General features: G+C 35.6%; 1 protein-coding gene across 1 annotated transcript; it reads left to right on the forward strand.

The window, feature by feature from the left end:
* Positions 1 to 1,402: 1,402 nt before the first annotated feature.
* LOC149806065 (uncharacterized) lies at positions 1,403 to 11,670 on the forward strand. Its single transcript, XM_089937250.1, has 4 exons — positions 1,403 to 1,557; positions 6,828 to 8,337; positions 9,267 to 9,356; positions 10,803 to 11,670. The coding sequence occupies exons 2-4, from the start codon at positions 7,044 to 7,046 to the stop codon at positions 11,261 to 11,263; spliced, it is 1,845 nt and encodes a 614-aa protein (XP_089793376.1). The 5' UTR covers positions 1,403 to 1,557; positions 6,828 to 7,043; the 3' UTR covers positions 11,264 to 11,670.
* The last annotated feature ends 5,042 nt before the right edge of the window (positions 11,671 to 16,712 follow it).

A 16,712-nucleotide genomic window follows, 5' to 3' on the forward strand; every position in this document is an offset into this window, starting at 1 on the left:
CACATACCACAAATTAAGCTCATCGCCCTCTGCATTATCCTTCGGATTATTTCACGTACGATAACTCTGATCAAGTTGTCCTTCTTAAACTACACACGCTATTGCCACCTGAAACATCATCCTTCAACGGGTCTTCAGAGAGACCTTGAACATCGAAATGTTTGTGACTTCTTTTCCTGAAACCTCCTCCACGTGTTTTGTTCACAACACAACGATTGCAGAAAACAAATATACGCCATCTCCCGAATAATGTTAGGTTGGCGAACACGTCAGTCAGTTCAAACACGATCATATTGCAAAAGTATGTTAGCGCTATTTTACCGTGCAATCCGATTAATCAAATGGCGCGTGCAGCAGCATCCTAATCTCGTTTTGACTGTGACGGTCATGTATTAATAGGCTATTAATATGATTAAAAATTATGGAAAACACACCGCATGTCCCCACACGTCGATATCACTACAATCTTTGTTGTGTGCCGTCAATCCTGATAATCTATTTTCGACGGATTATCAGCGGGAGAATAAAAGTAAAAGAAGACATTGACAAAAGAAACGTATATCGAGGACTGTATCATGGCTAAAGACGTATATACGTTAAGCGTTTGTTAACAATTGTCATATTAAGAAGATACATTAAAAATCAAAAAGAAAAATCATCAACCAGAGCAATATGAAGCCCCTTGGGTCTCTTGTTTTTTAAAAATACATTTAGACACGTTAGCTATACCTGGATGTTTCAAACTATGTGTCGATGTAATATAAGTCAATATCAATAAACATTTGAACTTGATTTTATCTACTTTTGGGGTTCTGTTACACAACTGGTCATCATCTGCATTATTAGAAATAAGCAGTAAGACACATTCATATGTAGTACATTGATAAAAAAAATAAAATTAACAAGAAACATTGATTTGCAATACCTATGTTTAATAACACAATCCAACTAGCAAGCTATATAGGTTATGTACAGTGTTTTGAGGTAGGTTTAATGGGAAGAAAACAGCGGTCAGAAATCTGCGCTTTTTTATAAGGTTGTAGGTTTGGAATAGACGATCCCTGTTTACGTTTTGCGCGTAAGTGTTAGGGATATTTACCCAATATATTATCCGTAGATCGACTGCTACTGGTGCGTATCAATAATATGAAACAACAACACAGTCTATCAGAAATATTGTTTAATATTGATTAAGGGTAAGATAAGGGTCGGTCGACAAGCTTTTGTACCAAACGTCAACGTTAGAATCCAGTATCTAGCACAATGCTTTATATTTGCCTCGCAAAAATCGCATTATTGAAAACTGGTGATGGTTTTTAGTTTCTATTCAGAGGTACAGACTATACCTGGAAAATGGGCGTAGTGGGAATTCCGCCAGGTAGGCGAATTACACGTGATAATTTGTCTTTATTGAGTGGGAATTACCCACTTTAGAACGCGGGTATATACGTTCTGGCTGGTGCGTTGTGAAAGGTATGTCAGTCAGTACTTACGGACAACGATAGCTATATTTACAGCAACCTAGATCTTAGCAAGCAAACGTGTGGAGAGCCTTGGGTAATTATATTTACTGTACATATTTTTATGAAATATACTAAAAATACGGTTCAGTAAAGCAATCTATAATTCATTCGATGTTTTGATGGAAAGAAATGGACACGCAACGTGGGTCTAACTACAAAACATAGAATGGTTAAGTACCATCCTTGTTGCAAAATGTAATTTAATTTAAATTATTATTGTATGCTTGGAGTTTACATGCTTTTTTTAAATTATATTAACTCCTATTATTATTATTATTATTATTATTGATAGAGGGCATGTGAAACATATTTCGTTAAATTTCATCTATTTCGAATATATGAAAATACATTATTGAGGGCATTATCCATATGGTAAATTATATGACACGTACAGGCCCGGCCCTAGGGCAAGGCGAACAAGGCAACCGCCTTGGGCCCCGCGCTTTCAGAAAATAACGGTTATCAATATCAGTTCTTCTAAATTAAAACCAAGACAATACTGCAAACGTCATGGTGTCAGTGAGTACATGCAAATAGCGTGTATAGCAACGGCATTACGCAAGAGTTTATTGACTTCTTGGTCGATTCATTTTAATCGAATTCAACTTTCTTCATTCCAAAAGGAATTTTATGAGAACACTAATAATGGACGATTTGCTCAAGATAAATAATTTGAGAGGCATAAATTGGTTATAAAGGTTGCATTTTACAATCTCTTCGTGAGAAAAAGTTGCATCACTTGAGTACGTGCCGCTTATTATAGCTAAAGAAAAACTTTAATTAGAAGATTTATCTGTATCACAGTGTGGTTTCATTTATCCGACACAAATTGTTGCCACCGAAAGGACGACATTCTAATAAAGGGGTTAAATTTATGATTGCTTTCAAGGAATCTTTGCCATTTGCGCATAATAGAAAAGTAATCACGGGATAAAGAGACGCGGAATAAACGAGACAGGACTGTAATAAGACTTTTTTTTTTATATAAAAAACAGTCATGAGTATATTCTAATTTGGATAAAACACACGGATCAATTATTTTATGCCTGTAAGAGGCCTATTTAAAATTTAGGCATTTATACCGAACACTGTTTGACCTTGTATAGAATTTAGGCATTTATACCGAACACTGTTTGACCTTGTATACAATTTAGGCATTTATACCGAACACTGTTTGACCTTGTATAAAATTTAGGCATTTATACCGAACATTGTTTGACCTTGTATAAAATTTACGCCTTTACACCGAACACTGTTTGACCTTGTAGAAAATTTAGGCATTTATACCGAACACTGTTTGACCTTGTATACAATTTAGGCATTTATACCGAACACTGTTTGACCTTTGTATAAAATTGATTCTTTATCCAATAAGTCTCGTTTATCCGGACTTCGTTATTTCGATTTGCTCGTTGTCTAAATGACTTTTCTCTATTAGTGTTAGAAGTCATTCGTTACACAGGATCCTTGCAAATCCTTGCTAACAGACTTATAGCAAAGTGGCCGCATTAACAACTTTTTGCATTATCCGAGAAATGAAATGCATTGTCTGGTCACGTGTATAATTTCTCGCCCACCAGAGTTTTCCCGAATTTTATTTATTTATTTATTATTATTTTGTTACTGACCTAGATAAATTTATATTTCCAACGGAATTACAACTTCACTCGCTACCACTGTGACTTCATTAAATTGATATCACAGATGACTATTAATAACGTGTAAATCGTAGACTGACCTTCTGTTCTCTGTAAAGTTTGTACAAAACAATAGCAACTAGTGGGTGAGAAAAGGAATCGTCCGAAATATGTGGAAATAACAGAGAAAACATAACTTCGAAAAGTAAGACTTGTTACAGGGCAAGAATCGTCCATGCCATACATCTTGTCACCTCAGGTTAGATTCCCCATCCTGCCCACATCCACGGAGAAGCTTATATTAATCCTACATCATTTTTGGAGGCAAGCGATAGCTAAATTTATTAATTTGTTTATTATTAGTGCGGGTCGACAACCGATTAAAACATGAGTGACAATTTTTGGACTAGTTAAATGAACGTGAATAATCACTTATATATATATATATATATATATATATATATATATATATATATATATATATATATATATATATATATATATATATATATATATTTGTTTCTAGATTAATGTTTTATCCACATTCATTCATTCATTCATTCATTCATTCATTCATTCATTCACTCATTCATTCATTCATTCATCAGTCGAAATATTTATCATGAGATGAGCGATGAGTGATCCACCTCAGAAGAAAATTCAAATTTCTGAAAAAGAAAATATACCAGTGCTTTTCATATATTAGTGATCGTTTTAATATCGAGGTTAATTGTTTATGTGATAAAGTACTTGAAGTACATTAAGAATTTGTTCTTATTTTAAAAACAATTCTTAAATGATTCCACGATAATTTTTTGATGAAGCTAAAAGTGCTCAAATACTCTTTCACCTCCATACTGACCATTACTTACAGGCTATTCCACCTCCATACTGACCATTACTTATAGGCTATTCCACCTCCATATTGACCATTGCTTACATGCTATTCCACCTCCATACTGACCATTGCTTACAGGCTATTCCACCTCCATACTGACCATTACTTATAGGCTATTCCACCTCCATACTGACCATTACTTACAGGCTATTCCACCTCCATACTGACCATTACCTACAGGCTATTCCACCTCCATATTGACCATTACTTATAGGCTATTCCACCTCCATACTGACCATTACTTACAGGCTATTCCACCTCCATATTGACCATTACTTACAGGCTAGTCCACCTCCATATTGACCATTACTTATCGGCTATTCCACCTCCATATTGACCATTACTTACAGGCTATTCCACCACCATACTGCCCCATACTTACAGGCTATTCCACCACCATACTGCCCAATGCTTACAGGCTATTCCACCACCATACTGCCCAATAGTTACAGGCTATTCCACCACCATACTGCCCAATGCTTACAGGCTATTCCACCACCATACTGCCCAATACTTACAGGCTATTCCACCACCATACTGCCCAATAGTTACAGGCTATTCCACCACCATACTGCCCAATGCTTACAGGCTATTCCACCACAATACTGTACCATACTTACAGGCTATTCCACCACCATACTGCCCAATACTTACAGGCTATTCCACCACCATACTGCCCAACGCTTACAGGCTATTCCACCACCATACTGCCCAATAGTTACAGGCTATTCCACCACCATAATGCTCAATACTTACAGGCTATTCCACCACCATAGTGTCCCATACTTACAGACTATTCCACCTCTATATTGACCAATGTTAAAGGACTTAAACCGTACTTAAATTTAAGATGAAACAAATTTATTTGTTGATGAATCATTTCATTTATTTACTTATGTATAATTTCAAGTACTACTTATCTATCATTTCATGTACTGCGTATCATTTCATGTATTATTTATGTATCATTTCATGCATCTACTCGTGTATCATTTCATGTATCTACTAATGTATCATTTCATGTATTTATGTATGTATAATTTCATGTACTACTTATGAATCATTTCATGTACTGCGTATCATTTCATGTATTATTTATGTATCATTTCATGCATCTACTCATGTATCATTTCATATACTACTAATGTATCATTTAATGTATTTATGTATGTATAATTTCATGTACTACTTATGTATATTTCATGTATACGCTTATGTATCATTTCATGTATCATTTATGTATCATTTCATGCATCTACTCATGTATCATTTCATGTACTACTAATGTATCATTTCATGTATTTACGTATGAATAATTTCATCTACTACTTATGTATAATTTCATGTACTACTTATGTATCATTTCATGTATTTACGTATGTATCATTTCATGTACTACTAATGTATCATTCCATGTACTACTTATGTATCATTTCATGTACTACTTATGTATCATTTCATGTATTTTTTTTGTTCCTTCATATTTAACCTATATATTATCAACACAACTGACAACATAAAAACCTAACTGTCCTTCAAAGGATTAGAAATGTCATTTTATAAATAAAGTAGACTAATAATTATCCTTAATTTAATCGGTCAACATTTACGTACAAGAATAATTATTTAATATTTGCTGCTTATTAGAAAATGGTACAACCTTTTTCTGCACACTAGTATCATTCGCCGTGTTCGTCTTTGAATTGAATGTTACATGTGACAGACCAGTACAGAGAAAGATGACGTAAAAATGAAACGGTGCATTTTTGTAATATATTCAACATGTGTTTTTAACTGAGCATAATTCTCGGATGTTAAGTCATATTAGCAAATTTAGTGAAACACCTACGAGAACTATATTGTAATATCTTTGTAAAAAGCCCTATATATGATATAAGTTATAATTATAACACTCCGACGATGACTGCAATATTTCACTCTCACATAGAATGCATTGTGATTGTTAATGATTAGACTGATTTAGACAAGAAAAAGTCATATCTTAAATTACAAACTTGTATTATTTCTCATTCATTGTGACAAAATAGCAACGGGACTCCTTATGTTTTATGTGCCTGTTTGATGTTTTATGTATTTGTGTAAATTTACTTGTGTCTGAATATCACAATAAAAAAAATTCAAGATGTGTTCCAAATTCGGTCTACATCTTCCCCAGATCGCGGTGAAACTAATGGATCATTTTTATTTTGTTTTTTTGTTGTTTTTGTTTAGTGTCTCTATTTTTGTAACACCTTCATCGCCTGAACTCTTGCTCCTCAGCCACAGTTAAGCTGGTAAGAGTGCAAAAAATATTGCGGGAAGAATTATTTTATTAGTTCAAAGAAAGCACTCAAATATATTGAAACGGTCTGCATGGAAAACTGTTAGGTTGATTTCTCTTTTTGAAGTAGTACATGTTACCAACACACACGTAGTACGTGTTATCAACACACAAGTAGTACGTGTTACCAACACACAAGTAGTACTTGTTACCTACACACATGTAGTACATGTTACCAACGCACAAGTAGTACATGTTACCAACACACAACTAAGATAAATATATAGTGGGTATATTTATCAAGAGATTTAAAGGTTTTAAAAGAAGGAAGTGTTCCACGTCATGCTATTTTGTTAACGTCCTAATATTATATCTTTCATTTCTCTGTCGATGATAAGATTACTAACGTAAGGCATGTTTATTGTTTGTATTTTTTGTAAACTCCATCCGTGCCTTTCGTTTCATTTAAATGCATTTTAATGTTTCAGAGCAGAAGACTTGCAGAGTAAAATAGCCACGAGAAATTAGCGTCGAAAATATACACGTCATACCAGGTCCAGATTGGCCAATAGCTATATCGAGTTAAACGTTTGCATTAGGCCAATCGTTGATCCAATTTTGTGACAAGACGATAGAAAGATTAAGGAATTTCCGAGCATAAGAAACTCAAAGTGGAAACAGGACAATTGAACTTAGGCGAGGGAATGGGTGATGAATATCAGTTGGAATCTGATGGAAATTTATCAGAGGAAAACCAGATACATGATAGCAAAGATAACACAGGCGATCAGAAAATCACTAATTGGACATTTATGGTAGCAAACGAAAATAATTATGATGTAAGTTCATGCATGCATGGCTATGATCAACCTATAGTTTTTGAAACTCATGAGATTGATCAAAGAATAGTTCCAGAAGGTAATGGAAATACTCATCACGCTGCCTCAGGAGACAGTTACAATAAAGACAACGTTTCAGTTGACCACGACGATGATGATGGCATAGTATCAGGAGACGATGACAATAACACGGCTGCAGAAGACAATGAACATGATGACAGCTTATTGTCAGGAGACGATGACAGTGGCATAATTGGAGAAGACGATCAACACGAGGATGGCGTAGTGTCAGGAAGCGATGACAACGGCACAGTTGCAGAATACCATAACAGTGTAAATAAATTTTTCGTAACTGATGAAGAAGACATCGCCTTTTCCATCAAGAACTTATTTTCTTGTATAGGAGGAAAACCAAAGAATAAAGATAAAAATCCTTATCAAACATTAACCAACGACAAAGAAAAGCAACCGCCGGTTGACCCGTTTCGACAAACACAATCAAAGCTTCTACAAACGACACATGAACATGTTATTCCAAGTCATCCACCCACTGAAACAAGGAAAGGTTTCGGCATTCATAATTTTGGTGTCATTGGTGCATCAACAGCAACTGTAATGCAGTCTGGAAAAACAAATCCTGAGAATATTCATACGGGAAATGTACATTCTGAAGACTCAGGCGGAAGAGGACACCACCTTGTGAACAATACGGATGTAGCACACAACTGTATTGATTCCAACCAGTACGACTTTTCACATCCCCATAGAGGTTACGCAGTTCTTATTGTTAATCAAAACTTTAGTAGGCTTGATGCCAGGATTGGCGCAGACGTAGATGTTCAAAAAACCACGATGCTTCTTCGAAAACTCGGATTCTTCATTAAAAATAAAGAGCTCTTTGATTTGGATAAGCAGTCAGCACTGACAGTCTTACGAGACGCACAATACGCTGACCATTCCACAATGGATAGCTTTGCATTTATTATCAGTTCCCATGGCAACGAGATAGAAAATCCAAGAAATGGAAAGAAAGAGCATGCTATTTACTGCTCCGATGATCAATATATCTTCACCAACGATATTCTGGAGATGTTCAGCGATGAAAATTGCCCAAGTCTGAAAGGAAAACCGAAGCTGTTCTTCATTCAGGCGTGCAGAGGTATAGTTTTTTTTTAATATCACTAGCGTATTGTTGTGAGGCAACATAATAAGCTAAAGGAGAACACAAACATAATAATTGAGTAGAACAGTTTGATTGACAGCAAACCTCGCGATATCAATTACCGAACGAAAATTATTATTTGGTTCATTGACATCCTTAATAAAGTTCTGTATATTCTTATATCAAATGTAAATAAATACTGTGACGACTCTGTGGTCCTAAAATATGTAACAGAAAGGAAGCGAAGCCAACAATTTGAACAATTTATTTCCCTAGTAGAAGTCAAAGTGAAAATTCAAGACACTAACTCCTGGTTGCATGTAATTCCAAACTAATGATCCATGATTATGTGAAAATATTTACTCCGAATCGTCTAAATTGATAGTCCATAGCAAATACCTTTCACATACTTTATGTCCCCTGCTTGATTTCTGTACTTCAACTTTGAGACTAGATACTCATGATCCTTGTGTGTGTCATAATTGATGTCTGCACGATCTGTTTAACATTTTATTGTCAGGAGTGTTCTATTACGACACCTCCTCCACTTTTCAAAGTATCTCATTTGAAATCCATGATATATTTTCATGCACACATTTTTTTAAAGCCTAGTAACACCATTAGGATGATAAATTGTAGGACATCAGCACTACAACATGACGAAGAATTGTAACCACATTTTTAGTTTCTTTCTCGTGTTGTACCTGTTGTTAAATATTGCAGGACTACAACATCCATTTATTTATTTTTTAAAACTTCTAATGTTGGACTCTGCGTCAAGCTGGCACATTAAATAGGTCCTGGTGAAGTTGGTGCCAAATTGAATAATTAAACCTGCAAGCGCTAGTTTATTTATGGTTTTCAGATCCTATTGTGTCTTGTAGAATTAATGTCAAATGCTTCTTCATATATTGTATTAATTTCAGGTACTAATACTGATTCTGGAGTAGAAATAATAACAGTAGATGGTATCAACCGCTACCAGAAACACAGTGATGTTCACAACAGTTCGCACCGTAAGTATTGCCCAGGCACAAAAAGATGGATACGTTAACGGTTCATTGATAAGTCTACCGATACTGTTCTGGTTTGGATAAACTTCTTATTACGGTTTGCAACATAAAAATATTTAAATATGAATCTAAGACATTTCAGAATATGAACATTCCAAAGCAGACAAAATCTGCAACACACTTTTAGATTTACGGTCAAAAGGCTTCTATATATACGGTCTAAAGGCATCAACATATACGTGTTCACAATATGATGACAGACTATGTACTCATATTTCAATGAACACATTTTGCAGTCGTAATACTATAAAATATCTCCGCTGTAGTCTGCAGCATGAAACTCTAAAATATTAAATAGGGGTTACACTATCAAAAGGCTCAGTTTGGCGTGGAGATGAAAGCTACAGGTTTAAATCAAGGAATCGCCCATTCTTGATTAACAGTTTCAGTTCTATTATGTCGCCATATATATATATATATATATATATATATATATATATATATATATATATATATATATATATATATATATGTGTGTGTGTGTGTATAAACGCGAGGAACGTTTGGAATCTTCGAGAACGCATATTTATTTTTACATTACAAATTACCAATTTTCACTTGATTATCACTGTACCCCTGTAGATGTTATCTGCTGCACTGTGCATCTTTGAAATAAACACTCGTTGTCTATCTCAAAAAATCGAAAATGGTATTTCTAGAAGAACCATTATTGCTTAAAGAAATGCTTATCCCAGAATGTTAGCTTTAGTTTTAGGTGTGCATGCGAGTTGGTGATTATTGTTTGTTTTTAAGATCTCATATTGGTTTATCATTGGTATTGAGTTAGTTTTTTTGTTTATATAAACATGGTTACAACTTGCACCAAAATTCCTAATTGCAGCTAGTATTTTAGACAGTATTTTAAACACCTCACCATACCCGCTCCCCCAAAGGCCCCCCCCCCCCATTCACACTGTTTGTAGAAAAAATAAAAGTGAAGCTTTTATAATTGGCTGAATGTGTTAAATCTTCGACTCCAGATTACCAAGATTTGACTCATGGACCATAGGATTTTGGCTTTAGAGTCGGCAAAATGCAGATGTTCATATTTGCAAATTATTCAGCTGACAAGTGTTTTGTGATAACATTGCTGGTTAAACAGTTATTTCTTAAGTTTCAAAGATATCTTTCTTAATCTGCAATTGTCAAGATGCAATATGCAGCACAGTTTTAAACAATAGTCGAAATAAGATGCTTTTCGTCAAAAATGTGAATCAGTTTTATAGTGGGTGGTCAAGTTCAGAAAAGTCTCTTCGGTATTACAATTCTACAATGAAGAACAACACTTTTAGCCGATTTGCAGTCTTAGAATATCGGTTTACTGGGTGGGGGGAGCCCTGATATATGAAGCTTCCCTACAGCTAACATATGCGTTTCTTTATCTGACAGATGATGGGAAGAACCTTGATAGAGTGCCCCTTGAGCCTGTAATGAACGCTGAATCCGATCCACTTCTTGGTCGTGTCCAAAGAGTAGATGACATGGATGCCAAAGGCTTTGAGGACATATCGGATGACAGACCTTTAGTACACTGTGATAGTGACCACCTTGTCATGTATGCTATTCCGTCAGGCTATTTTGCTTGGAGAAGTTATATGGACGGATCTTGGATGCTGCACTACCTGTGGGAAGAAATCATGAATTACAACCTTCGAAAACCTTGTTCCTTTCTGAAAGTATTGTCGGCGGTAAATCGAAAGATGGCCAACAGAGAGACAAACGTTCCAAGCAATAATGAAAAGTCTGGTAAGAAGGCAATACCTGTCATTATTCACCAGCTGGATAAAGATATCGTCTTTCAAGAAAAACAAAAGCATTATGGTGGATATACCATGGCACGGGTCATTTAACATAGGTAGTGTATTTAATTCGAATACTAAAGCTAAATCGTTTATTTATTGTTTTCGGTAAGATTAGGGAAAACACGATTACAATGCCAGGTCAGAAATTCCTAGCCTCTGTACAAGAGCTATCGCCTGTCAAGGTGTCAGTAAGTGTGCTAAGAAACGAATTCCTAGAGTCTGGCTATTGAACATCGTCTACATTTACGCCATGTAGCCCATCGCAGTTTATTTCTAATTGGTAATCAAAAGGCCGTCTGAAAGGAAGGATAATAAGGAAATTCGTAGTTGCATGCTGATAGATCTCAACTGTGACTAACCTGTTGAATTAAATATTTTTTCTTTCATAGCAATTATATTGTTGCATTGTTATTGTATACGTAGCTATATCTTCTGAATAAAAAAGTGAAAACTTACTAACGAATTTGTCATTATATGAAGTTTTACATGTACGGTTAGACTTAAGGAAAATGTTCAATGATTTTCCTGGAGAATGAATTTCCGGTCACAATGAGACCACTAAATTCTGTCTCCTAAAAGCGACTATGCTCCACCCCCTAGTAAAGTTCCAGCCCTTGAAGCATTAATACCCGCTATTGGAAATGAAATTAATTCGAAAAATAAAAACATACTAAGAAAATAATATAACATGCGCAAGAAGGAAAATATCGGCATCCAGTCATCAGACGAGGGGTACTGTATTGTTATTATGAATCTATCTAAACAAATCGCTGAACTGAACAGGCAAATTTCAGACGAGAGATTTACAAGAAACTTAACAATAACCGACCACCTGAACACTCAGTAATTTTGTGTGAGACATTAACAGGGATGCACAATGCAGGAAACATTGATAACAAAACACTGACTTACTTTCTACTAACTGACGCTAATCCATGGAGTTTTCGCCTGCTTTGTAACATACACATCGAAACGGACACAGGGACGCCGGATATTTTTAGAAACGACCATCTCACAGGGGAAAAAAAGGATGGCATTGTTGACTATCACATTCTCCATTTTATAGAAAAAAGGACCTTCATACATCCAAGATAGAACGGACTACTTTACTAAAGCATCGAAAACTAACCTTCAAGGCAAAACTCTTCTTGTCACTGTGTATGATTGCCTAGGCAAAACTCTTCTCGTTACGTTTCCACTCATAACTTGAATGGATGTAAATTTTTAGTAAATAATCTAGTGTCTCAGAATTTATGGCGTTATTTCTCACCATGCACGATTTTCCTACGTTGTCTTTAGCTTTCAATAAGGGCAAACTCAATTTGGTTCTCTGCATGGGCAATACACATTGGTTCTCTGCATGGGTAATACACATGCACAATGATTACCCTACATATGAATATTTTTAATAAATTGTTGTTATTCTAGTTCCAACATAAAATAGATGAGTAGGTTACACATTTCGATATGTGTTTCATATATTTTTCTTATCATTTAATTTTGTTGCAGATTTCTTCTGCCATTGATTCACCTAAATAGCTCAGGTTTTCTTTCGGCTTATGTGATGTGTGTTTATTTTTTTAATATTTTTTTATCTTCCAAAGACGAACAGCTTGAATAGCGAAAGGTTGGGAATTGATTTTATGTCGACACATATGCGTATTTTTGAAAGTCAAAACCATAATGCTGCCATGAATGTTAACATAACAAGACACATGTTGTATCGTGTAGTTTCAGGTACTCTCTTTAAAGTGTTCTTTATTAAATAGTAAAATAACCTGAATTGCAGATTTGAAAATGTACAGACCAAGTTTCCTCCGTCATGGAAATCATTTTATTATTGGCTATTACTGTCAATGTTCATGGTAGGCATGATGCATATAAAACATAAGCAGAGAAAAAGAAAATTGGGCAGTGTTATGATGCAGGATATTCCAAACGCTAATATCCATTTCGGAAGTAAAACGTTAAATACATGTTTAGCCTAAACATCCGTTTTTAATTCCCAACAATTATAGTTCTAATTCGAGTCGACTATTTTAGCCAATCGCCCATTTTAGCCGTCAGCGTTCAGTGCAGGGTTCCGGGTTCTCAGATATATTGTAACTTCGATCCTTCCTCTATCCCCGAGATCGTTTCTTAATTTGGAAACTTCACTGTCGTACAACCTGTACATGTCGAATCTGTAACCATTTGTTTCGTCCCAATGATCAGGTTTCGAGACTATATAATAACATAAAAGCGTACGGGTACTATGGGGTAAATAAATACTTCCGCTGATATTTGAATCAATGTTTCCCGTTGTATTGCAAAGTTGCAGCAGCATTGTAAGAGAGCGGGCGAATATACATTAGAGTATTACAGAGATATTTGTACTTCCTAATTACACTTCATGTGCGCGTGTGTGTAATTTATATACATTATTCGATATATGTATATATTCCCCAATGCAGATACAATTAAACCCACGATTCAATTGTAATGTAAACAGATACGGTATGTTTATTCAGGTGTACATAGCAGTTGTATATTGAACAACAATGATCCGTAAAAAAGAGTTGTGGCATTGTCGTTTTACAATAATATTTACTATGTTTTACTTTTAAGTATTCAAGAGAGTACGGAACTCTTGAATATATACAGCAATACATTCATTCTTGTCTTGTTCTGCGGATACGTTAGCGTTTGACTCCTGTTGATATCGGGTGGCAAACAAGAATATGACAATTAAACCTGCTTTTAACGACATTTTACGGGACGATCTGAAAGTGGTTTTTATGTAAAAGCGTCTGTAAATAAGGGCATGAGCCACACAAGTTGATTTAACTATGGAAAGCACGAGAGACAGAAAAATATACAGACTGCATATATCTGTCTCTCATTTTTGTTTCTTTTTAAATAGAAACGTATATTACACGAAATATACGAAGAGTTTTTTTTTTATATAAAAAAGGCGTGTCGTGTTCTGTGCAAAATATTTAAGTCAGATGAATTTGAGGATGCAGTGGGTATTCGGAGAACATGTTTAGCTAATCAAATTGTGCACGACCTACATCTCCATCAAACTTGAACAAGAAAATAGTGAATGTACTATGATCAAAACTACAAGAAGAAGAAAAATGAAAATGAAAATTCATGTCTTTTCAAAGTATTTGATATTTTGGCCAAATTAGAAATAATAAGAGACAAAAATTAAGATACAACTGTAAACTAGTACTAAGCGACTCAATGGCTGTTAGTAAGCTATTTACAAAGATGCACGAGATAACATGGCTGGAGATCTGGGATTTTCTCGAGTCTGAAATTTATGTCGTCTTCATACGCGAAGAAAAGCATGAGCTACCTCTTCATTGGCCAAAAGAGGAGATGCGCGAGGAAATCATAGACCATCCATCTGTCTTCTCGCGGTGGGTATGAAGGCTACAACTGCTCTGGAATAACAATGACCTTCAACCAAATAGCTGCATGCTTCGTGATTTTTTAAGCAGTTTCAAGATACTTCTTTAAAAAAGTCACCAAACAGCCAACATATCTTCCTTACGAAGGTATTTGTATTTGGACATACTTCAAAGAAGCCATGTTCTACACTGTATGCACATAAGCACCAGAAATTGGTCATCAAAACAATAATATAAATACCCCCACCCCCTCCGAAAAAAAAGATGCCTTATTTTGTTGTAACTTACGATGCCTAGGTTTTCATATTAACAGTTTAAATCTGCAGTCACAAGTTACCGAACATGTGAGAACTTCTTTTCACACGTTTTATTTCCCACCTGTTTTCCTTAAGTTGAAATCCTAAGGCACGTAACACTGTTTGTTAAAAAAAACATTTTCTTTGAATTAGTTCTTTGGAGGCACATATACTGCGTGGTATATTTTGTTTTATTCCTTTTTAATTTAATCATTGTAATTATAGTTGACGGTAGATGAATGCCAGGTGTTTACTGGCTGAATTTCTTTTGGCAGACATGGAGACGCGATTTTGTTTGCAGAGAAAATTAGACAGTATTCAGAGTGATCATTCATGTGATTGAAACTACTTGGTGACAATTTATTAAAAAAATTTGCTACTCTAGTACTGTTGAAGGGGCTTACAAATATTGAAATTTACGTGAATAATTTTATTTACTGAAGATTTTTTTTAGCGTAATATTAATTATTTCGTCACAACAGTATTCACAAGTGATAAAATAGAATATGGTATCTGTGGAGTGCATACGATATATCTATTTATGTATAGGATTTTCTTCTGAAAAATGAAAACTGACAGACATAATGTAATCATCTGCAGTTCTCTGCGAAAAATCGGGAGATATTATGAGATCGGGAGGTAGGTGTGGATATACCCCCAAAATCGGGAGGCTTCTATACAGGCTTGAGATATACAGATACATGCATTTTTCTCAAACACCTTCAAACTGAAAAACATGGTAAGCGAAACTCTATACAACAGTTAGGTTGCTAGAAGGCTGGACAGGGCTTAAGAAGCTTGTATAACCCATCAAAGTCTCACAAGAAGAAATGTTTGATTCAAGACGTCGGTCATGTGGCATATTAATCTGCATATACTTCATTTCAACACCTGACGATGTCCACTAGGCTGTTCGGCACTATCAATGCCTTGTTTACCCGTTGTGTGGTAATCGCTGCGGCCATGGAGTGGCGGAACTCTTTAATATTTTGCATGAACTCACGACATAGGAGTCTCCTAACATCGTCCTTTGCGGCTGTGCTCGAGATGTCTTTGGCCTTAACAATCTCATCTCTGTTTAAATACACCTTTGTGCGGAGTACGACGATTTCGGAAATGGGTTTCACCGATCACTCATTCTTGAATTCGCATACAACCCTGTTTATTAGTTGTGTTGCAGTGTGGGTGCTCTTTATAGTAGTTGCTGTCGTATATGTGAGCATCATCGGCTGTATTATGATTGACATCGGTTATTTCGATGGTCAGAAGTAGACTGTCAGTGACTGTGGATACAGGTGCGTCTTGTAACCATAGTAGGCTTCAACCTGACTGTACTTAAAATCGTGCACAAAGTGCTTGCTCAAATCAAAGAATGGCTTGCCACATGATCGCCTCCATGACAATGTTCCCTTCCTATTCCCGCATGTTATGAACACAACTGGCACCTGTTTTTCTCCTGGTAAATTTGCAGCAAGTTTCATGGCAGTGGTCTTTCGCCCTGCCAATACATTGAACCTTGGTACAGGTGTAATAGCCAGCAGTTTCTTGGAAAGTTTTGCGATCCTCTCCTTTGATAGTAATCTCAGCCTTATTTCCAATCACCTCTCAGTTTTCCAGGTCAATGCCGAAGGATATGGATGCAATTGGAGACAACTTCCTTGCTGCATCGTTTCTTGCCAAGGGTCGGGTGATGTGACAGCTCTATGTACACCTTGGCGTATCGAGTAGATATTTATGTGCTTCGGGTCTGAATTAAGTTGTTCAAATTTGAACACCGTTCCTAAATGATCGAGACAAAGGGGG

This window comes from Sinohyriopsis cumingii, chromosome 2 (genome assembly GCF_028554795.1).
Source record: "Sinohyriopsis cumingii isolate HCF-2022 chromosome 2, ASM2855479v2, whole genome shotgun sequence".
NCBI classification, from domain to species: domain Eukaryota; kingdom Metazoa; phylum Mollusca; class Bivalvia; order Unionida; family Unionidae; genus Sinohyriopsis; species Sinohyriopsis cumingii.

What these genes read in the sequence shown, in the direction of transcription:
- LOC149806065 (XM_089937250.1), top strand. Translation starts at nt 7,044, where the DNA reads ATGGGTGATGAATATCAGTTGGAATCTGATGGAAATTTATCAGAGGAA. An exon ending in CTTCATTCAGGCGTGCAGAG is followed by an intron (nt 8,338 to 9,266) that starts GTATAGTTTTTT and finishes TATTAATTTCAG; the next exon opens with GTACTAATACTGATTCTGGA. An exon ending in TGTTCACAACAGTTCGCACC is followed by an intron (nt 9,357 to 10,802) that starts GTAAGTATTGCC and finishes TTTATCTGACAG; the next exon opens with ATGATGGGAAGAACCTTGAT.